Raw genomic sequence first — 22,292 nt, 5'->3', positions numbered from 1 at the left:
ATGCAAGTAAGACTTCATCCTATTCCTGCTTAATTACCCACGCATTCACGCTGTAACTGCATCTACCAGTCTTCAGCACTGGCACAACAAACCACAAATATATGGAGCCCATCTGGTATCACTCTTGATAAGCTCTACCCAAACCAGAAGTGTTAGGATCATATCATGCATACTCTAGTTTCTCGGCAAGGGCCAGGTTTGGAACAGCAGGTGATACCAGGTACAGCTCAACACCAGATATGGCTGGTACAGTTTGGTTGCAGGTGCTGTCTGCTCCAGGGTGGGAGGAATGTGATCACGTGTAATACATGGGATTTTCCCATTAGCTCAGGTATCTCCATCTGCATAGCTGCCTTAAACAAAAAGCTTTGACTGAAAAATTCCCATTGTTAGTATGAAAAGAGAACCATGAATTTTCACTACAGGACAAAATACTAGCAAAAATGGCATTTCAGTTGCCGCAATTTTGACTTTGCTTATAAAAGATACAACGTTCCCAGTTAATATATCGTAGACAATTTATTTCACCATCTCTGAACACAAGATGGGATGTTCTGCATTGCAAAAGTGTAAGGTATGAACACACACCCACTGCGCTCAGAACCACCACCTCAGTTATACAATCACATACAAGCTCGAAAATTTAGAATTAAAGGTGTTGAAGGGAGTTTTAATACTAAATACTATGCAAATGTGCTCTACTCATATGGCTCCCGGATTGTCATCTTTGTTTTTTTCAAGAAGTCATTAGTCAAGTTTTATATACATAATTAAAGCTGTTCAAGAACAAAATATCACTGGATTATATTTTATAACAGAGTAAATGATGACTTAAGACTACCCAAATTCCAGGTTGTTCTACAACTGGAGTATTAGGAAAAAAGGTCTTAGGACGTTTCAGAAACTCAGCTGTCACTTGGAACTTCACAGACCTTTCCAAATGCACCATTAGTATTTGTTCTGTCAATTGCTGCACAAAACCACACAGAATTCTCAGATAACCAACCCAAAACCAGTAGCAAGGGTTGCTTCATTTTATCATCCATACATTACGTGACATGAGGGAAGCTGAAATTTGCAGGCACTAATGGAAATTCAGGAAGCCTTGTAAAGTCAACAATGCACAGTACATTTGAATCTCCCCAACTCAGTTATCACATAAGGTTAGCATTATCTTTTATTAAAACCATCAAACACAGAATTGCATCTCCTTTACTACAATGAACTTGAAAAATGCACATTGAAGGGGCTTTAACTGTAAAGCAAAAAAAAAAAAATTAAGCAATCCCAGTTTCTGATGACTTATGAGGCCTTCTCCAAAGGTCTCAAAAAAAAAAATCAAAGATAATTTTGGAGTAATTAAAGCCAATATAGGAATAGCACAACAGAGGAATGAAGGTAAGGAGCTAAGTTGTATTAGCTTGGCATTCTTCCAAGACAATTCTCATGTCTATCCCACAGCTAAAATGCCTGGTAATCTTCCCTTTCTCCTCAGTGTCTCTGCCCTCACAACATCATCTCCCTTTTGGCTGCTGAGGCTGAAACCCCTTTAATTGCAGCAAAACAAGAATGCATTTTCCTTTACCTTGACTCAAGTTTTTGCAGTCTTCCTTCTCCTAACTCAGAACCTTTGAAGGAACAAGAGGAATTGCTTCCCAGAGACACTCTTATTGATGGACTTTGTCTGTGGGCCCCATCCAGCCCCAACATTGTTTCTGGCACTGCCCAAAGCCTCAAAACCAGGTAGGTGACAAAGAGCCAAAATCCCAAAGTACACTGCATATAGAATCTGTTCTCCTAAATAAATGTTAGCTTCAAAGCGGTTTAATTATAGCAGAAGTCTGTTAAATTCACTACGTGCACCCCAAATAAATCAGTCTAAAGGAATGCACTGGGAATGGCAGCTCAAGTTTTTTCCTTCAACTTTTGTCCTATATCCTCATACAAACCTGAGCTAATATTAAGATCTTATTTTCTTCTTAACTTCCCCACAGTAACAGTACAGTTAAGCCAGTAACGTTATAAGCCTTTCAACATCAGGGCAAGAGAATGCATGTAAACGTACAAGTTATCTCAAGATACACACACCACAATCTGATATAAAACTCTACACTAGGAGCCAAATAGCTTAGATGAAAAATACAATGCAGAGTATAAAATTTCTCTTAAAATACAACTAAAAGGCAAGCAATCATGACAAACATTCAAAGTCATCAAGCATTTCAGTGAAAATTTTATAGAACTGAGAGTTTAAAAAATTACATTAAAAGGAGACACCGAATATTTCAAAAACCTCTGTTTTATTTGTACAGAGTAAAATACATCATATAGTGAACATTGTTTTCCATCCATAATCGAAAGCCATTAAAGTGTTTTCTTTTCACCAAATATCCTAGGCAGAAGCACAGACAATGGAAACGGGAATGCTAATTAGTCTCTCTCTGCCAGAGCTACAAGGTGCACATCAATCTCTGCTTCTGTAAGGATCCTGAAAGAACAAAAAGAAATCTTAAATAGCTTAAATGATTCTTCCCCTTAAGCTCCAATATTACAACCTAATATCTACACAAGTAAGTTTTATACAATGCATCTTTCAGCCCTTTAAAGTGCTGCGGCCTGGGCCATAGGCTGACATTCCAATTCTTTTTAAAAAACAAAGGAAGAATCAAAGGCACTAGAGAGCAAAGTAGTAACAAATGGTAGAAAAAGAACAGGTAATTCCTCATGAGTAACGTATTTGCAAGCTGGGACCTGGTGAGAAGAATGGGTACGGTAATTAGTATGATTACTCCAAGGGGGACACAGGTTTTCATAGCCTTCTCCCTTTGCTTGTTATCCATCCTTTCTGAAAAGGACGTAAGATTGGTAAATGAAGTTTGGCAGAAAGCTAGCACTTGACCCTTAAGCAGCAGTAAAAAGGGGTAACACAGCTCCTGCGTGCTTTCTAAAAATGCTGTGTCGTTCTGTTGTCCTAAACACACACCACCAAACACAAAACCACCCATCATCACCATCTCAACTTTAAACACATCAGAAAGCACTCAAAAGACTGTACCTATAGGACCTAAAGGTTTGAAGCCTCTCTCCAATCGCCACCTACCAAGTAGCTAAAGCAGCAGAGGACTTTTCTTCCCCACTTAGCTGTTCCTCTCTTTTTTTTTTTTTTAAATTAAAAGAAAGCAATGAAAGACTAAGAAATAACTGAACTCCTCCGCAGCAAGCCAGACTTACCTCAATTTTAGGTAAAACACACCTAAAGAGTCCTTTTGCATTAAGAAAAAAGCCCCAAAACTTATTCTCCCACATTCCACGCATACTTCTGCAGCTATACATTGTGTTGTGAGGCAGCTGTCAAGTACACTGTATTTGATGGGAGGTACAGAACCAGGAAGATTTCCAAGTGCTGTCTCGATTGACCAAGTAACCTTGCTGCACACAGTGCGGCTGTGCTTGGAGTCAGGCAGTAATGGGGGAGGGAGGAAATTGCAGGTGTCTTGCTTTTGTGCTAGGCGGGAATGCAATGTACTCAGAAAGTAAAAGTTCAGCCAGTTCCCAAATCACTGCAGTGATTTTAAAATCCAGGATATTTTATTCTTGTAAAATTTAAATAGAATATTTTAAACCATACAAATTCATAATCTATTATCTATATACCAGAGATGTTAAAAAATGCTACAATTACAAGATGAGCGACAGTCATTTAAAGATCCCATTTAGAAAAAAAATAAAACAAAGGGACTTGCAGAATTTTCCCTAATATAAAACAGACTGTACTGCATTAGTTGTCATGACTATGATTTGGAAATGGACTCCAGATACTAGTACAAAGAAAAATTTTTATTCTTTTAAGCATGAAAAATCATCTAGACCAGATGTAACTACATTTTAATCATCACATAAAGCAGTACCCTTTTAAGAAACAAAAGACAACACTTTTCTCTACTGGATCCCTTAACCATGTCAAATCTTTTAAAACTGTGTTATTATTTATTTAAACAATGTCTTTTACTCCTACACATTTTGAATAGTTACAAGAAAGAAAACAACAACTCCAAAACTTTAGCTTCTGACATATATGTATTTTTCTCAATTTACTGTTACAGAAAAAGTTAAAACTAATTGCACATAACCAGAAAACCACATATCAACACCAATCACTTACCTGAATTTAGGATTTTCCACTGTAACTACACCAACTTCTATTTCTGAAGGTTTGAAATCAATGGATAGTACAGTAGACAGGCATGTTATTGCTGTCTGAAAGCAATAAAAAAAAGAAAAAAACCTATCATTAAACAGAAAGCACTAAGGCTTTTTTTAAAATAGACATAGCATTAATGACTACTCTTCCTTCTAGTTTTAAGTTATTTCCTTCCACCTTAAAACCTCAGCCGAAAAGTTTTAAATAGTTTTTCCTTGTTACAGAGTACAGTTCCTCTCTGGTGTTCTCCCTAAAAAGCCCTATCTACAAAAAAACAAGGGACATGTCATTTTCGTAGCAAAAATAAAAGCCACAACAAAACCAAAACCTTTTATCATGCAAAGATTAAAACCCCAGGTCCCAAGGACAGAAGATGTTTCATTAGCGGCAAACAAGACAGACATCATTATAGTCCAAGATTACTCAAAGCACATGTCACTTGCTTCCCATTTTGGCTTTTCTTTTGGTAATTAAAATTATGTTGGCTGTTTTTAAAAGCTGCATTTCATCATGGCTTTATTTTTTTTCCACCCTGATCATCACCTGTTTTAAAAGGTGTTCTTTCCAATCTCACTCATACTTAACCCTGCAGTATGGTCACAATAATGCTAAAGATGTATTCCTAAAATGATGACTAGCATAAAAAGAAGTTCCATACAACAGCTATGTAGTTAAATGCTTATCAAATCAGCTATTCTGACATGCTGGTATTTAATTCTGATCAGTAATGTGTTAGGAAGCGTAGAACACCAGACAAGGCTTTTTCTAAAGTTTATTTTCAATATGTTGATAATACATTAATTCTGCAACAATTCCATAAAACTATATAGATATCTTATCAGAAGACTAACAAGTTGAAAAAAAACCCCAAACTACAAAATTCTTATCCTTGGAGCATTACCTCTAATGCACCGCATACTGTGTGTCCCTGTGCAAAGAACATTACAAAAATGTGATTCTTGGTTTTGCTTGACAGACTTGCTTCTCCCCGTCACTGTTGACTTTTAGAGTATCTGATCTACATTCAGAATCTCAGCATTTTTACAAAGACAACAAAAAGGTCTAGAAACACATCCAGGATTTGACTGGCAGATTAATTACCGTAGAAGTTTTATGAATTAAAAACAGGAATATGAAGACTGTTTCATCTACCTCCAACTGCTCAAGTAATAGACATGCACAGTATAATCAAGCAGAAAAATATTTAGCCAGAATAAAAAAGGATCTCGGAGGTAATTTCAAATACATTCAATTTCAGTATGCTTATGTTTATTTAACCCTCTCAGGACCATCTCTTTAAAGAAATCACATATTAAGGAAATCAGCATTTATTAAGGTATACATATAGAACTTACCAGCTTATGCTTAAGAACTTTCTGTTTAAATGGTACTTTTCACAGTAATGTGAACTTCAGAAGTAATTTAGCTGAAGGTCTTAATCTGCATAGCACTCACAGGGATCTTAATACTATACTCTGTTTAATCTTACAGGGGAGTCAGTTGCTTAGTTTATTATTCCTCATTTCAACTGCTGATCTTGTGATGCAGGAAACATTAATGTTATGAGAGAAGAACAAGGCCTGGGAGGAGAAACAGGTGGGCCATGGAAGAGGACTGTTAAACAGATCTCTACTGTGTAAGTGAAAAAGTAAGGATGATTTATAAAATAAGTTCATTGACCTATTTTATAAGTAGGATATGTTTTTATAATGGGCCTTGAACAACAGTTTTCACAACAGGCATAACAACCGGTGTTATATTTACTAAATTGACAGACAAGCACCACCCTGTCCTGTTTGAAATGCTTTCTAACATGAGGATTGTTTTAAGTGCCACTAAAAGAAAATAGTACTGGTACCCCCAGAATCAAGCACTGTAGTAACCAACCACCAGCTACAGTGGGAGTGCTACAATTACAGATTCTGCTTCAGTTAACGTAAAGGAGAAAAAGCAGATCAGATGACTATTTAAGCATTTGCAAAATACTTTCAAAAGATTTTTCTGGTTGGAATAGCTATACTTGCTCTAGCAGCAATACAGAACTATAAGAAAACAGGAAATACTTAACTCCGTTCCTCTGTACCACAAGCCTACATACAGTACATTCATTAAAAATACTTTAACAAATCTTTATTTCCTTCTGCTGGCCTACCTCTACTGTTTGTTCGTATGTCCAATCGAATTTCTTCTTTACTTTCTTTTCAAGAAAACTGGTTGACTCTGTCTGTTTAACTCCTGCAGCTGTGGCCTTGAATCCACAATAGTAACCTGCTGGATCACACTTGTATACCTGAGGGCCATGTTCTTCATCAATACCAATCAAAATCATACCTTGAAGAGAAAATTTGTTAATTTCTTTCTCTCCCCAACTTTAGCAATTTCATTCAACTGAAGAACAGATACTCCTCTCCTGTGAAAAACATGCATGCACAGCAGTACATTTTTGGGAACCAGTCCAATACCTAGAGCTGTGATTTCCTCTTTCTCTTTAGTTTGCCATTTCTCACCAGCACCTCGTTACCAGGTGTGCAACACGGTTTATGGCAAGCTATATTTTGGTCATTCCCAAAGAAGGCTACTCATTAAACATAGAAATATTTTTGCCATGCTTAGTGTGCAGAGAACCACAAAATCAGGAAATACAAAAGTTTAATCCCAATATAAAGTTAACCCCGCCACAGTACACATCTTGTGTATTATATGACATTTTAAAACAATAGTTCTATTAACACATGCTTTTTACCAGAAAGCAACTTTACAAATATGTTGAAACTAATGGAAATATTAGAAGATCAACTTTAGATTTCTCAACTGTAATCCTGAAAAGCACTGCATTACATCTCTTTTCTCTAAAGGAAAAAAAAAATATTAAAAAAAAAATCTGAAACGAAACGTGGAGATATCAGAACCACTTGACTAAGTGCTTTCAAGTTGGATAGACTTCATGTAACACAAACTGCTCACATCACTGAAATGCATCTGTGTTCACCTTCGCTCCCAGATTTACAGTCATATAGTCTCAATATGCATATTAAAACTTGAAAGTAATACTTGAAAAACACCAAAACCACCAAAACAGAACAAGGTCAGGGTTTTAAATTATTTTTCCTTTACACTTGTGTAACTTTTGACTAGTAGTTACAGCTGATAAGCTTCTGAGCAGCTATTACTACAACAGAAAAAAAAATTTCCCATCACCTTTTCAAGAAAGGTTAAGGCAAGTTAAGAAAAAAAAATTTTATTCATGTATTTAAAAACCCCTCACTTTCCAGTAGCATCAAGGCATGAGAAATGCCAAGGGAAGAAAGAAACAATCATTCCTGAACATTACAAGCACAGGGAAATTGCCCCATTATGGAAACTGTGGTGCAACCCTGAATGTTACTTCTTTAGTGAGAAGTGCCAGTGCCTACTATGATTACGAGAAGTGATTCACCAATTCTGAAACTATTCTTCTTAAAAGAAAAAAAAAACCCAACAAACTAAACAACAAGCAAACAAAAAGAAACCCAGACAGAATGCTTAATGAAAAAGTAATTGAGAAAACATTGTCTTTTATCTCAGTTCCCAGACAGCCTAACAGTACGGTTATAATTTACTCACAGACAAACATAAGAGAAAAAACAAGTCAGAACCAACCTCAGAACACAGAAAACCAGGAATATCTACAAAAAAAAACTTTACAAACATCTTTTTTTATTTAAGCTGCATTTGCTATTATAAAACAAGACTGGTGCAGAAATGTTTGCAAGTGAAATATTTTGAAGCACCTCTCTATATTATATGTATCTCACGGTTAAGAGCAAAAATTACACAGATTTTTGTCCTATACATACTACTTCGATAAAAAAGCCACCAAATCTGCACAAGCATAACTGCACTCTCCAGATGTCTGTTTTAACAGTGATATTTACCCAGACATTGGTAAAAAGAGCATCTCCCATTCACAGACATCACTGTGCAGTACAAACAGACTAGGACCCAAAAACTAAAGTGAAATCACACATTTTAAAGAGGCTAGATCATTTACTCCAATTCACATGCTGAGTCAGTGGAAAAATTGTGTCTCCAATTCAAGACTTCCAACACTGCTCTCTCATTTGGCTGTTCATCCCTCTCACTCCTTCGGTTACATCCATATCTCAAACAATTTGAAAATGGGTCAGAATTTCTTATACTTGAAGTTGCAAGCAACAAGACACAGAAAAGATTAATTTCATACACTATACTTACAGCAACCAAGAGGTCTCATTTCAGCATTTTGTGTATAGACCTGAGAAATATCTGCAATCCTTTTACACAGCATATCCACAGGGATGTCATAGCCATACTTGTACTTCCAGTTAGCAGCCTCATAGCGGGCTCTCTGCACCTGGGATCTGCTGTCAGCTAGACAGAAAGAAAACAGCTTGAACTGAACATGTACCTTGTTTATTCCTAGCATTGCTTGAGAATGCATATTCCAAGCTCAACTTTAAGTTGCCTTTAAATATACACACCAGAACTAGACAAGTTCTCCAAAACCAGACTGAGTGGAACAAATCTCCTAGTGCACTTATTTGTTTTATGTGATGCAAAGGTGGCAAACTACATAAAAAAAATCTGTCACACTTCAGATACTTAAAAAAAGATGGTGAATTACATACCTGTCATTCCTGTCATCACACAGCCAATATTTTCAGTAATTCTAAATAAATGAGTCACTGTGTTGGAATCCAGTAACTTGTCCTAAAGAGGAAATAGAAATAATCTAATAGAAAACACTGTGCTTCAAGTACAAAAAAAGACAGACTCTGGATGCTCTGGTATCTACAGAAGAGCCCCAAAGTATCAGCTAACAGCTAAAAATTGTCTTTCCACTTTCTCTCCACTATTTACTGCTATAGGCATGCAAAGGAAGAAATAGGAATAGGGAAGGTAAAAACCACAGTATCTGCGAAAGGATGACAGCTAGAGCATGACCAACATCAAAGTCCTTTTCCCCCGAAGAAACTTTTAGAACACACATACAAAAACTTGCACTCTTATTGCATGCTGCCCTTCAAATGCAAGGGGCTTCCCCCTTTGTCGACAATACATCACCACTGTGCCAAAACACTCATGAAAATCTGTTCTGCATGCTATTGGTATAACATTTTCTGAGTAGGAATTGAAGAAATCAAGAAACCGATTACAGACAACTCAGCCAAGCCAGAGTACTGTATGTATGATAAACTACAGCAGCACCAACTTCATATTTTAGCTTTATCCCTTCAATAACTTCCAAGAAAACCAATATTACAGTACTTGGTGAGGAAGTGTACCACTGAGCACTAAACAGAGCTAGAACTTCTAATAAGCAAAATGGTAATAAAACATTCAGTTCACACAGCAATAATGTCAATGCTAATAAATACAATATCAGTGTCGCAGAGTCTCAGCCCCAACTTTTTCTAATGTACTTCTAGTCTTCCCCCTCAAAAACAGACTTACAGGTACTTTCTTCTGTGTTACAATTACTGCAGAATCTTTCCCACGAACAGCTACAGATGTAAGTCCACCTTGGTTTATGGCCTTAAAAGCATATTCTAGAAAAAAATATGTAAATGATAATAAAAAACAGTGTTAGAGATATTAGAACAATTAACTCTGACACACCTCCCTCCCAACACAGAAACCTCACAAAGTTCTGACCTTTATAATACTTTAACACTTTGTGTCTTTACGGTCTTTAGTACAATGCACACAAGAACTTTCTGATGGGAATTAAAGTCATTGACTCCCTTCACAAAACCACTACCATTGCTTCCTTCAAATATTTCTAATACTTTGCCTTTTTGTTCAGTTAGAATGCTTAGCAGCAACAGAATTTGTTTTAAAACAAAAAGGCTGTTTCCACTTGACCAAAACGGTCCAACCTTCACCTACAGTAACTGTAAATTCTTACAGAAGATTTTGTAACATGCAGCAGATGAGTATTTCAAGCATTATTACCATTGCAAGGATGAATTTTCTTTTGAAGATTTTAACTGATACAGATGAAAACTGAAATAATGGACCAGGCACAGAAGATTGGTTTTAACCTTACTATCACATTTTCTGACTTTACATTCAAATACTGCAATGATTTTGTTCACTTTTTAAAAGGAAACCTATGCACATGCCAACTAAGCAGCATTATTCAGATAAATAGAATGGATTAAGATTTACTTGATATGATCCATGAAATAAATATCCCTTGATTGATGGTTTCAAAAGCCTCAGGAACAACAACTTTAAAAATTGTTTATCTGGCAATATACGATAAACATTCAGAGCATCCTAATATCTGGTTAGGAGAGGCAAGTTTCAGGCAGTAGCTAAATGTAGATGAATTTTTTGTTAGCTGTGTGAATGAAACTGGAATTTAGGACATGTCTAACAGCACAGCAAATTGCTAAAACTACCTTCTAAAATAACAGCAGCAAGAAACTCAGCTGTTTCAAAAGCTGCGTTCAGATCTATGGAAGACTGCACAACAGGAGAGGAATACTCTGAAATTAAAAATAACAGGATCTTGACGTTCAATCTGCTGCGTCAGTGTTGGGGAAGGGCCGATTGCCATGTATTTATGGCACTGCATTTATTACTCTCAGGCATCAGAGCATTTACTGGTTACCCAAACCATAAAGAATGTTCCCCCTTTCTCTCCACTAGATGCACAACTCCACTCACCTCTTCACTTGCCTTCCCAGAGATGGTAAGTGCTAGCCTGCAGCAAAGCACAGAACCCAGCGAGACATGAGTTAGCACCACCAGCAAACTGGTTACGTTTGAAGCCCCAGGCCAGAGCTCTGCAACACTTGTTTATTTATGTGTACAAATATCTGAAGGGAGGGTGCAAAGGGGACAGAGCCCAGCTCTTTTCAGTGGTGCCCAGTGACAGGACCAGATGCAATGGGCACAAACTGAAACCCAAGGGGGTCCGTCTGAACATCAGGAAACACTTTTTTACTGTGAGGGTGACTGAGTGCTGGCACAGGTTGCCCAGAGAGGTTGTAAAGGCTCCCTCATTGGAGATATTCAAGAGCTGTCTGGATGTGGTCCTGGGCAACTGGCTGTTGGTGACCCTGCTTGAGCAGGGGGATGGACCTTCAGAGGTCCCTGCCAACATCAACCCTTCTGTGGTTGTGTGACACTTAGGTGGGATCAGGAATAGGTGCCCTCAAACTGGTTTTACTCACAAGTACTAACAACCAGGCTTGCTGAACTGCAGTCCCTTCTCACGCTGTTCCTATTACCATCTGCATTGCTTAGTTTTCAGAGACAAGCCAAAAAGTGAAGTGGCTCTTACAGTGTAACAAATCCAAATTGCTAGTGGTGTTTTACATCTGTTTTCTGCTATGTAAGTATTCAGTAGCAGTGCACATGTTCTTTCTGAAAACAGCAGTCCCCTGAATACATCACAAGTCAGAAATTTGACCATAATAATTTTCTTCATCTCCCAAAATTCCACTTAGGAAAAACATCATCTTTCAAGACGAACTAACAGGTGGCAAGACAACACTAATGCTCTGAGGGTTTTTAACCACAGCAATGAGAAATATATATGAAATAACTGTTGCTTTTCTAATATGAGATCACTTCAAAGGCTCATGAGCTTTCTGAGCTTTGGAAGCAGAAGAAAGATCTAAGGCAAAGTACAGGCATTTCAGTCCAATATTTCTACGCTGGAAATCTCTGTTCAGGTACTGCCAAATTCCAGAAAAACCTCATTTTAAGGCAGCCTTAAAGCAACACGTGTTCATGCCCATCCTTGACAACACCTTGTCAATCTGAATACAACAAAGGGACAAGGATGTACAGGATTCAAGAGAATGAAAGACAGAAAAAAGCTACATTTGGATATTTGACTGCAAGCAAACATGAGCTTTCTGCCCATGCTGTGACTAGATGCTGGCCAACAGAGACACTAGTGTGGCATCATGCCTGAGTTATCAGCCTGGCTACAGGTAGAGTGAGCTCATACTTGCTTGAAGTTAACAATGCACACCTACATATTTTTCTTCCCATAGCACATAAGTACTTAAAATATCTTTAAGACAGCTTCAGGCTGTGTGCAGAGGCTCTCAAATACACATGCAGATACTTGCTTCTAAGACACCGGTAAAAGATATGGAGGTACTGCACATTTTTCATATATTAATCTAATGGCTGAATATACCCAGGAGGTAGAAAACCAAGGCTCGGTTTCCTCTTTAGTATAGGACGCAGAAACCATTCCCAACAAGTAGTTCAGCAACAGAGAAACAGCCAGAAAGGCAATGCAGACCAACCAGCCTGTTTTAAAGGCAATGGAAGATCAGAGCCCATGAGTCTTCCATCACAGTGCCACTGACATCCTGTGTGAGGAAGTGCTGTCCCTACCATCCATATGCATACGGTTCACTATGCAAGTTGCATACAAGCCTTACACACTCCAGGTATGTAAGTATCTGGTACAGGTAACTTTATACCTGCGTATAGACACCCCCACACAGGCACTTTCCTAGCTGCTCCTTGGAGAAAGGACTGCTCGAGACTGGGTCACCTGCCCATGAAGCCTATTCCAAATAGCCTTCTTTCTGAAAAAAACTCAAGGACAGTCACAAAAGAAACTACTGGCTACCACAGACAACTCATGCAGTCTGGTCCCAGCAACCTCCTGTCCTGGAGGACAGCTGGATGTATGGATATGCTGTGCAATGCACATGCAGTGAAGCCACTGCAGCTGGGAAAGAGCCACTAATCTCCACAGGAAGATGGCATCAGGATGATGCTGCCAAAACAATTAATCTGACCGGTGTGAGGGCCCTCCAGGAGCACTCTCGCAGAGCTGTCCCGTCAGACTGTGAGTTGACTATGCTGTTACTGAGTATTCTGCAGAAGGAGCACCGTGATGCTCTTCTGCGGAATCTGGTGCACTGTGAAAATATGAATAAAAGATTCAGTGGCCTACAGAAGACAGTGAAGCTAGGTCACAGCTTAACTGCAGAATGTTCAAAGAAGCCTGCAAATAAAAGATGGTTGCTGCCATCTCACAGGCCATGATGTACAGAACACATGGCATTCAGGTGTAAAAGAGAGAGTGTGGGCTACCTCCAAAAACTGGCTTTGTTACTCTGGCATGCAGGGTTTGAGAGTTCAAGTCCCATTTCAAACAGCTATTGTAGTTCTGAGATTCAAAACCACAATGCTCATAAGTTTGGCAAGATAAACTGCGAGAAATACTTTAGAAGGAATAAACTGAATAGCTGTCAGTTTGATCTCCAAGCATCTGAAATCAAAAACCGTGAAATCACAAGAGGTCCCTCCCCATGGCAGGGAGCACTCGAGGGGGCCTACCCTGGCTCTAAGTTTTCCTTCTCTCATGCGCGGATCCCTTTCCCGGGTCCCCGCGCCGGCACGGCCGGGACCGCAGCTGCTCCAGGCTCCCACCAGGCTTCTCCCCGCACACGGCGGGACCAGGCAGGGCAGGAACCGAGACTCCCCAGCCACGAAAGGCACCACGTTTCCCCCCCTCCCCAAAGGCAGCCAGGCTCGGCGGAGCTTTTCCGAGCCGGCTACAGCTCCGCTCGGCGGGAAGCGGCGGCGGCATGGGCAGGCCGGGCCCGTGACGGGGCAATTCAGCGGCAGCATCCCCAGGGCCGGACACCCACCGACTTGGTAGAGGCGGCCCTCGGGCGAGAAGATGGTGATGTGGCGGTCGAAGCCGGCGCTGGAGCCTCGGGACATGGCGGGTACGGGGAGGAGCGGGCGGGCGGCCGAGGGGCTCGCAGCACGCAGGGGCCCACCGCCACCGCAGACAAGGCGCCCGCCGGAGCACTTCCGGGTTACGCGCTCCGCGCAGGCGCCGACACACACTGCGCTCGCGCACCGTCACGCTCCACCTCCGCCACTGCGCATGCCCGAGCACCGCCCCCCCCGCCCCCTCTGCCGAGCATGCGCACTGGGGCGGCTGAGGGCCCGCGGCCGCCGCGCAGCTGTCAGCCGTCATGTCGCGACATGTCCCCTGCATCGTGAGCAAAGTGCGGACCATTGCAAGCACGGCAGCTGTAACGCGTTTAACCTTCGGCTGCGCGGAGGAAAGGCGGGTGGAGGCCGAGGGGCCGCGCCCGCGGGGCGGGGGTTAGGAGGCTGCGAACTGTGGGGCCCATCAAGTGGTTTCTGATTCATGGAAAAACTCAGACATGTTCGGCAGGCATGCGAGAATAGGCACGGAAATACCAGAAAAGCGGAGAAAAGTATCCCCATGAGCTGTACAGACAGCCGAGAAAACGAACCCCCTCTTAATTTTCTAAACAAAATATTTCCACCTGTTCTCTTCAGTGAGTATAATTTTAAAGCAAAGAAATACACTAACCTCAAAAAAGATGTTTAAAATACTCATAATTGTTGCCACAGCTGCATTACAAGGTGATCTTTAAAAGACTTTTTATCAGTGTCCAGTACAAAGGGAAATTCCCCAAATTTAAACTCATGAACACATGCTCTTTTGCCTTTCAGCATCTTGGATTTCCCCTACTTTGTTACTTTGTGGGAAGGCTTTTTTTTTAAAGTCGGTCATTAAGAGTTGAAAAAGCTATGTTTTGGTATCCACAACTCTATTTTAAAAGATTATGCTTAGATGATCTTACTCTTTGTTGAAGTAGCAGATTACAGGTGCATTTTGTGTATGCCGTACATTAAAAGTCTGCTTTCTTGCATTTTTCAATAGTTTTCCTTGCTTATATTAACACTACGGGAGAATAAAATGCCTCGCTCTGTATTACAAGACACACAGTTTGTCCCTTCATTAGGGAAGCACTTTGTGGGCAGACACGACACGTTTAAAGCTGTGATGCAAGCACCGGCACACACAGAACAGGACAGCGTAAGAACATCTCTGCTGTGTCAGACATAGAGTCTGTCTAGCCTGATGCCCTGTCTCCAGCTGTGGCCACAAGTGGATGCCCAAGGAAAAATGCTAAGACTACAGAGAACCTTTAATGATACACTCCCTGAATCCTCTCCCAGTCTCCAACCATCTGGTGGGACTTCCCAAGGCAGAGATAGTGTCTGGTTATTTAATAACCCTTGCTGGATTTCTCTTTCATGAACTTGCCAGTCTCCCCTTGAACTCACGTGAACTTCTTGCATCCATGACATGCCATGACATATGCTCAGCATAACAACGCGTTGTGTGGTTTTATCTGAAACCTCACCTTTCATCTGAGCCTTCTGTCTGCCAGCGCTGTTTGATGCCACTTTTGTACTGGAAGACACCGCAAGCAATCGATTCCTGTGCATCCCCTCCACAATACTCAGACAGAACCGAGCCTCTGGAGACTGTGTACAGCTGTATGAACAGGTAGTATGCAAGTCTGTAGGTTGATCACTAATGTTTCCACTTTGGTTCCAGAGAGACAAGGTCATTAATTCCCTATAAGGATCTACAGTCAAGTGTATTAGCAACAAACATAGGGGAAAAAGAAGTCACAACAATTCTGACACTAATGTTGGGATATCTTCCTGTTGTAAATTCCAGATTCTGTTTCATCTTCCCCTGAATACACTAAGAATGTGTATTTAGAAAGTGTTACTATTTAGAAGGTATTACAGTATCTCTGTAAGAACAGTTTTGAGATGAAACGCAAGTGATTGATTAGGGACATGTCCTCAGTCAAAAGGAAGTAGAGGATGCATTTATTCCAGTTGGATGTTGATATTATGCATGTCTGTTAATGACCAGAGTGAGGTAAAATACAATCTTCAATGGATGAACATGTCTGGCAATGAAGTGGATAACCTGAAGGTGCAGTTTCTGGTCAGCTGAAGCGGACCTAAGGCAGAGCTGCAGGGACCCACCTTCTGCAGCCTGATGTTTCCTCCCCCTCCCATACAGGTACCAGTACTCGTGCGGTACTGCTAGTTCCACACAACGATGTCAATTTTGACCTAGCGAAAATGAATTTTTTAAGGGGTTTGCATTCAGCTGACCCAGCTCTGAATTGCTTAGGACTGCACGTCCCCCAGAGCTAGACCCAAACTAGGACTGTAACAGCACTGATTCACATAAGCTTATGCTGTTGCAGAACTTCATACAGAGGGTAAATAACCCTCATACAGAGCAACAGTTGCTAACTAAGCAGTCGTGCAAAGGAGAAGACACTTACTTTAACAAAGCAGTATTTGCACTTTCAAGGAGATGTGGCAGTTCTCTGACTTACAGAACTGTGAAAACAATCTTCTGACAAATTAGAAGTAAATCAGTTTGAGGAGTGAGAGACGTAGAGCCCATCTCTCTGCTTTCCCTGGTGGACTCCAGAAAGACAGGTGACGTATAGGAGCTGGCATGTTCTGTCAGAAAAGGGGTCTGTGATGAACGCTACCAACATGATGAATTTAAAACCAAGATTCTAGGTTACCTTAAGAGCTACCCAGCTCCTCTACACTTTCTGCACAGTACAGGACATGACTGTATGCAGATCACACCTGCTGGTTTACAAACTGATATCACCAGGAGTAGAACAAGTGTCAGGATTGCTCTCTGACATGAAAAAAATAGCAGGTAACATGCCTGAATGCTAAGAGTCCTGAGGGAGCTTGTCATGGGACACTGCAGCAGCTCAGAACTACAAGTACTATACAAAAAGATCTGCATGGTTCAGCTCAAACAGAGGACTTTTCAGTGAACAAGACAAATGTGACAAAACCATGATATTTCATCTGATATTAATGTGGCATTTCTATGTTTTTGGGGGAGAAAGGTTTGTATTAAAGTGGTAACTGCAATAAATGAACACGCTTACCATACACACACAAATAATAACTTAGAACACTTTTCCTGTAATATATACTATTTTACTTGCTTTATAACTTGAGATAGGTTTTATAGAAATCTCTGTACAAAATTCATTCTTTCCTATTATTGCCTGTAAGAATTTCTTGTTATCACCAATTTTTGTTTAAAAAAATCCATGCGTTTTCATACGCAAACTATTCCAATGACATGAAAACCTGTCAGAAGCAGCAAATTTAAGAGTGTGAAAGAGCCACACAATATCCCACTGTCTGTTTCCTTATTCTTCCAAACAAAATCTTAATGTATGTTGCTGTAACAAATATCTTACATTCTATGTGATCAAATGAATTCTAATTAGTGTGAAAACGTATTAGGGCTCTGAGTGTCTGGCAAACAGTAAACATACCATTTGGCCCCATTACCACCATTTATTGATGGTAGACATTGCAACACTGTTGCAAGGTCAGCCCCACAAATTTTGAAGGTACTTTGCAAGTCCTGCTTCATTTTTTTGAAGTACAGAGTTCATGAATTTCAGTGCAGATGAAATGCTTGACCAGAAAAAAAAGATAAAAAACCTCACAACCTGAAATTCCAAGAGCAAAACCAAGTTTTAATTCAAATCACATTGAGAGGCTACAGAAATCGCCTGTAAAGATGGAAATAATGGACCTAATTTGTCCCTGCTGGACCATCATTGATGTTAACAGATTTACTGCAGGAATGACTTTGACAAAATGTAGTCACTGAATTTTCTTTAGTTACAGGCCTCACACATTAATCTCATAATTGTACTGCTGAGTTCTTCTAGTCAGCAAAAGTGATTTAAAAGAAAGAAAAAAGCAGCTTCAGCTCGTGCAATTACATTCTTCATCGCTTCTGCTGAATGCAGAGCCATTTTCTTGGTACTCGATATGAATATTTTTCGTCCAAAGTGTCTTTATAAGGGATATGCCATGTATCACCTGTAGTCTGTACCACACAGTCATAACAGAGAGCAGGCTGTTGGATGAAGACAGATAAAAACATTTTTTTAGACTTTACACAATATATTACTAAAATACCAGTTATAAGTAGTTATAACTTCCAACATTTACCTTAGAAATCTCCATAGATTCATCTCTCTAACAACTCTCATTTATTTCTGTACACCAAACAAATTCTAAATTTTAGTACTGCTGGAAGAACTAAAACATCTTTTAGTATTTTGTGGTCTAGGAGTCATTATAAATGGTTAAAATTCTGCCTTCAAGCTCCACCAGATAATGATTCGAACATAATGCATCCAATTTCTAGAAATAGCAAAATCATTGTTTTTCTGTTCAATTAAATGAAATCACATGGGAATTAACTCAGGATGTGGAGTTTGTAGGCTTGAACTGATTGGATTTAATGACATTAATGACATCTCGTGTTTGTTCTCTCAGTGTACCTCTTTACAGAACTGACTTGCTCTGCACTGAGGAGGATGTTAGAAAAGGGTTTATCACTAACACTTTCAAGAGCATCTAGTTGAACAAATATAATAAACTATTTTTCTGGTCTATTATGTTACAGGTGTACTAACTCAACATATATAACACAAATACAAAAGAAACATTACTGGTTGGCAACTATGGTTCTCAGAACATACTATCACTCTGTATGTATAGTCCCCGAAGTCTACTTTCCCAAGACAGCTTCCAGAATAACCTAGAAGACAGCTATGACTGGGAATGTCAGTTATCCAAATCACTTGTATGGAAACTAAGATGTGAAAATTAGTAGCCCTTTTGTACAAAAGAAAGAAACAAGATGTAGCTAAAGCTGTGTTACTCAGATAACCCTACATTCAGTATTTGGTTCCATAAAAAGAAACTCCTATATGGCAACACTGAATGAAAGGCTGTCGTTCTTATAAGCCTGTATCTCTATGGTCTGTTTGTAACGATGAATATTATTTTACAATTTTAACCAGAGCAGCAAGAAAATTAATCTGCATAGGTGCAGTATTCCTTTCAGTAGGCAGTAACAATGCAGATAACAAAAAACTGCATGATATGGAATGTCATGTGATGAATTTTTGCCTATAAAAATCTTAAAACAGCTGCACTCCTGTTAATGTACTGTTCAAGGCTCACAAAAATACATGTCTCCTAGACAATAACAGCACAGTATTCTACTATAAGATGATACTATGCTTGGAAGACTGTAACTCCTGCAGCTGACTATAAACCTGACTGTTCTGGGCTTCCCTTCATGAAACTTTATACATGTGTTAGGCTAATATTACAGTGAATACTGAAATACCTGTATTTTCCTGCTTTTTAAAATAAAGATGAAAGAAATTCTCTTGTACAATTAGAAGCATGGTATTTTATAATAGTGCTACAGAGGAGAATAAGATATTTCAAAGTTTAAAATAAATGAAGAAATACTGGCACTTATGTTTTACATCAATGGAAAGGTTTGTATAAACAAGCATGCATACATTTACATTTTAAACATTTAGGCAGCATTCCTTGTCTTTTTGACAGTTTTCACATTTGTGGCATGCTTTGTGAATACAAGGAATTTTCAGTAAGCATGGGAGTTTTGAGCCCATTGGTACAAATCCATTTCTTAGACTCCAACAAGAATTTTTTGCTTCCACAGTTTGAAATTGCATATATTTAATGAATGTGCTCTGTGTGCTTTCTGACTGCAGCAGAAAACTTACCAAAAAACGTATATGCTTTCCTTCCACAGAAGAGGCAAACGCTATTTGGTGTCCACGCTGCCACTTACGGAACAGATGACGCGTCAGACTGTCAGAAAGACAAGCCTTGTGATCCCGGAGGAAGTCTCTAGTAACAAACTTGCAATGCTTGCCTGATTGAAGAGTGGCATATAATAAGAAGGCATCATCTTCAGATCTTAACAAAACAAATGGAAAAGACAGACGTCATTCACAAGGCAGTAAGGGGTTGCAGGAAATGAATCAAATGCTGATCTGAGATTTATTCATCAGCAATACTGAAAACTCCCATCACTACTCTAGTTCCCTGGTAAAATAAAGAACTTCTACTTACCCCTGGGCACCAAAAGTTCGAGTGCAATAAAAATTAACTGCATGCTACAAAGAGCATTTTTCCCTCCTGTCACAATCTGGCAATACAGTATAATCTTTTGCCACATAACTTAACAGCGCTATGTGGAACAGAACTGCTAAAACTCATAAGGGCACCTCCAAAACTTTGTAGGAATACGAACAATCATCACAACTGATAATAAAATGTAATGTAGGCAATAGCACAAATCTGTGAATCTTTGTCTTTACATGGGTAAATATACCTCCAAAAGTACTATGATTATTTGGAACATATATTCAACATTAGATCCTATTAAACTGAAGCAATTTTAGGGAAAAGTCTCTAAAAATACATTTACAGTGGGCACAAGATACGCTATACCTGGAGAAGCTGAGCAGAACTTTGCTTGAAACCACTTTTTGATTGCTGTGGATTACTGTAATAGTAAGTGACAGGACATGAGATTAGTGAGGATTTCCAGCCTGCAGTAACAGAGTGCCCTTTGTTGGTGCTCAGATAGCAGGAAAGAAAGCAATGAGATTCAACAGCAAAGAGAACAAGAGCTGGACTGGAAAGGGGATGAAGAACAGATCTGAAACAAGGAGCCAGACAGAAGAGACTTGGACTGGCTGTTGGGACAAGGAACTTGGTCAGAAGTTCTGGGAACTGGGATCACAGAAGAAACAGCAGACACAGGCGAAGGACCAACAGTGCCCAACTCAGATGGAGACTAGGTGGAGCTGGAATTGAAGGAAAACTGAGACTCACTATATGAGGAAAGTAGGGCAAGGAGAGGGGACACTGAGGTGGAGGCAAGTTCCTAGTTTAGAGACAAGGACAGGCTTGTCTGGGCCAGAGCAAGGGGGTTGTGCTTCTTAAATGAGAGAGGCAGAGGGTCTATTTCCACTCACAGAAATACTCTCCTCTGGGAGCAGCTGTACACCAACACTATCAGGTATTCTGTAAGTTCAGGCCACTGTGGTCTTGGCAGTGGTTTTAACAGTTATAAATCCTAATAAATCATACAGATGTCAACATGATTCTAAGTGATGAAATTCTTCAAATGCAACTTCTAATATGTATTGTTTTTTGAAGCAAGTATAGCAAGGGATATGTTTCTCTTTCACACACACAGAGCTGGAGATACTAGTAATGGTACTAGAAGCTACAGCTGTTTATACTGATTTAAAATGCATGTAAATCAGGTGTTGATCTCCATTACATGTACAATTTTCTTAAACTTACATATTTTCAGCAAAGAAGAAATCTGCCTTATTCTGTATCTCCTTCATAATCTCTCTTTTCCAATTTGAAGAGTCAGTCAGCATGTGTTTGCGGCCCAGCACAAGCAACCGGGCATTCTCTTTTGCCAGGCAGTTGACAGCATCAAATAGCTGCAGAAAACAAAGCAAAACCAAATATTTTCTTAGCTGTAAAAACAGACTGAGGAAAACACACATCTGTATCTCAACTAGTGGGACTTCTAGCATACCCTCATTTTCCACAGTTCTTAACCACAATATGAATTAAGTAGATAGCTAATTTAACTCCCTAATGACAAAGAAAAAAAACCGGAAACAATTAATTGTAGGAAGCTGATCTCAAACATAGAGAAAATACTATTGCTATTATAAACTTTTCCCAGCTCTTGCAGCTTGAATGACATGAATGAACTCAGGAGGAGTTGTATGGAGATCTCAGAAAGTCAGAGTCAGCTGAGAGAATTGAATCACATTGGGATTTAAGTAATATCTACTTTTGGAAATGATTCAGCACCGAAGCCTTTGTTGGTATTAGAGAAGGACCGAGCCCTGAACCATACAGCTTTTCCAGCTCCACCTATTGTCGAAATTAGAGAACTACAAGCGATCTGGGCTGCTCTGTGGGGAAGAAGAAAGCATCAGTAAAAGGAAATTGTGACCTCAGGATTAAGGGTTTATGAAAGCCACATCCAGACTAGCCTCCCACTTATGAACCAATATCCTGAAGTGGCAAATTCACTGCTGCGCCAGCTTCTCTTCAGAGGGACTTTTCACCAGCATCTTAGGGCTGTGCCTGTTCAGCAATAAATGCTTCTCCCCACTTCACCCGGACAGACAGAGCTCATGGAGGGCAAAGGTTCTGGCTTTCAGCATCCAGATTATTGCTGTGGACTGCTCACAAAACAATGCATTTCAATTCTGCCCAGAAAGAGAGAACTCCTTCTTGAGACTGAAGCATCATGTTTGAAGGCTGAGGACAGTATGCTCAACCACCAGGG

At 39.7% G+C, this 22,292-nt stretch overlaps 2 protein-coding genes across 7 annotated transcripts in view; both read right to left on the bottom strand.

Moving 5' to 3' along the window:
* Positions 1-2,281: 2,281 nt before the first annotated feature.
* PSMA6 (proteasome 20S subunit alpha 6) lies at positions 2,282-14,579 on the bottom strand. Of its 2 annotated transcripts, none has more exons than XM_074868298.1 (7): positions 14,562-14,579; positions 9,674-9,768; positions 8,848-8,929; positions 8,435-8,590; positions 6,354-6,532; positions 4,163-4,257; positions 2,282-2,488 (listed from the first exon to the last, which is right to left on the bottom strand). In XM_074868298.1, the coding sequence occupies exons 3-7, from the start codon at positions 8,861-8,863 to the stop codon at positions 2,431-2,433; spliced, it is 504 nt and encodes a 167-aa protein (XP_074724399.1). In that variant the 5' UTR covers positions 8,864-8,929; positions 9,674-9,768; positions 14,562-14,579; the 3' UTR covers positions 2,282-2,430. The 2 variants fall into 2 exon arrangements, with proteins under 2 accessions (XP_074724399.1, XP_074724398.1); XM_074868297.1 differs by lacking the exon at positions 14,562-14,579 and adding an exon at positions 13,858-14,063.
* Positions 14,580-17,574: 2,995 nt separating this feature from the next.
* The window catches only part of PRORP (protein only RNase P catalytic subunit), a 53,693-nt gene continuing 48,975 nt past the window's right edge, over positions 17,575-22,292 (bottom strand). For 4 of the 5 annotated variants that reach the window (XM_074868285.1, XM_074868284.1, XM_074868282.1 and 1 more), the window contains exons 6-8: positions 21,278-21,426; positions 19,681-19,876; positions 17,575-17,984 (exon numbers count right to left, since the gene is read on the bottom strand). In XM_074868285.1, coding sequence (XP_074724386.1) covers positions 17,853-17,984; positions 19,681-19,876; positions 21,278-21,426 — 477 coding nt within the window. In that variant the 3' untranslated portion in view covers positions 17,575-17,852. The other variant, XM_074868286.1, reaches the window with a different exon arrangement.

Source organism: Strix uralensis, chromosome 4 (assembly GCF_047716275.1).
Source record: "Strix uralensis isolate ZFMK-TIS-50842 chromosome 4, bStrUra1, whole genome shotgun sequence".
Classification (NCBI taxonomy): domain Eukaryota; kingdom Metazoa; phylum Chordata; class Aves; order Strigiformes; family Strigidae; genus Strix; species Strix uralensis.
This window is presented reverse-complemented; position numbering and strand designations above follow the sequence as displayed.

What these genes read in the sequence shown, in the direction of transcription:
- PSMA6 (XM_074868297.1), bottom strand. Translation starts at nt 13,933, where the DNA reads ATGTCCCGAGGCTCCAGCGCCGGCTTCGACCGCCACATCACCATCTTC. An exon ending in GGGCCGCCTCTACCAAGTCG is followed by an intron (nt 9,769 to 13,857) that starts GTGGGTGTCCGG and finishes ATTTTTTTCTAG; the next exon opens with AATATGCTTTTAAGGCCATA. An exon ending in AATGAGACCTCTTGGTTGCT is followed by an intron (nt 6,533 to 8,434) that starts GTAAGTATAGTG and finishes TTTCTCTTCAAG; the next exon opens with GTATGATTTTGATTGGTATT.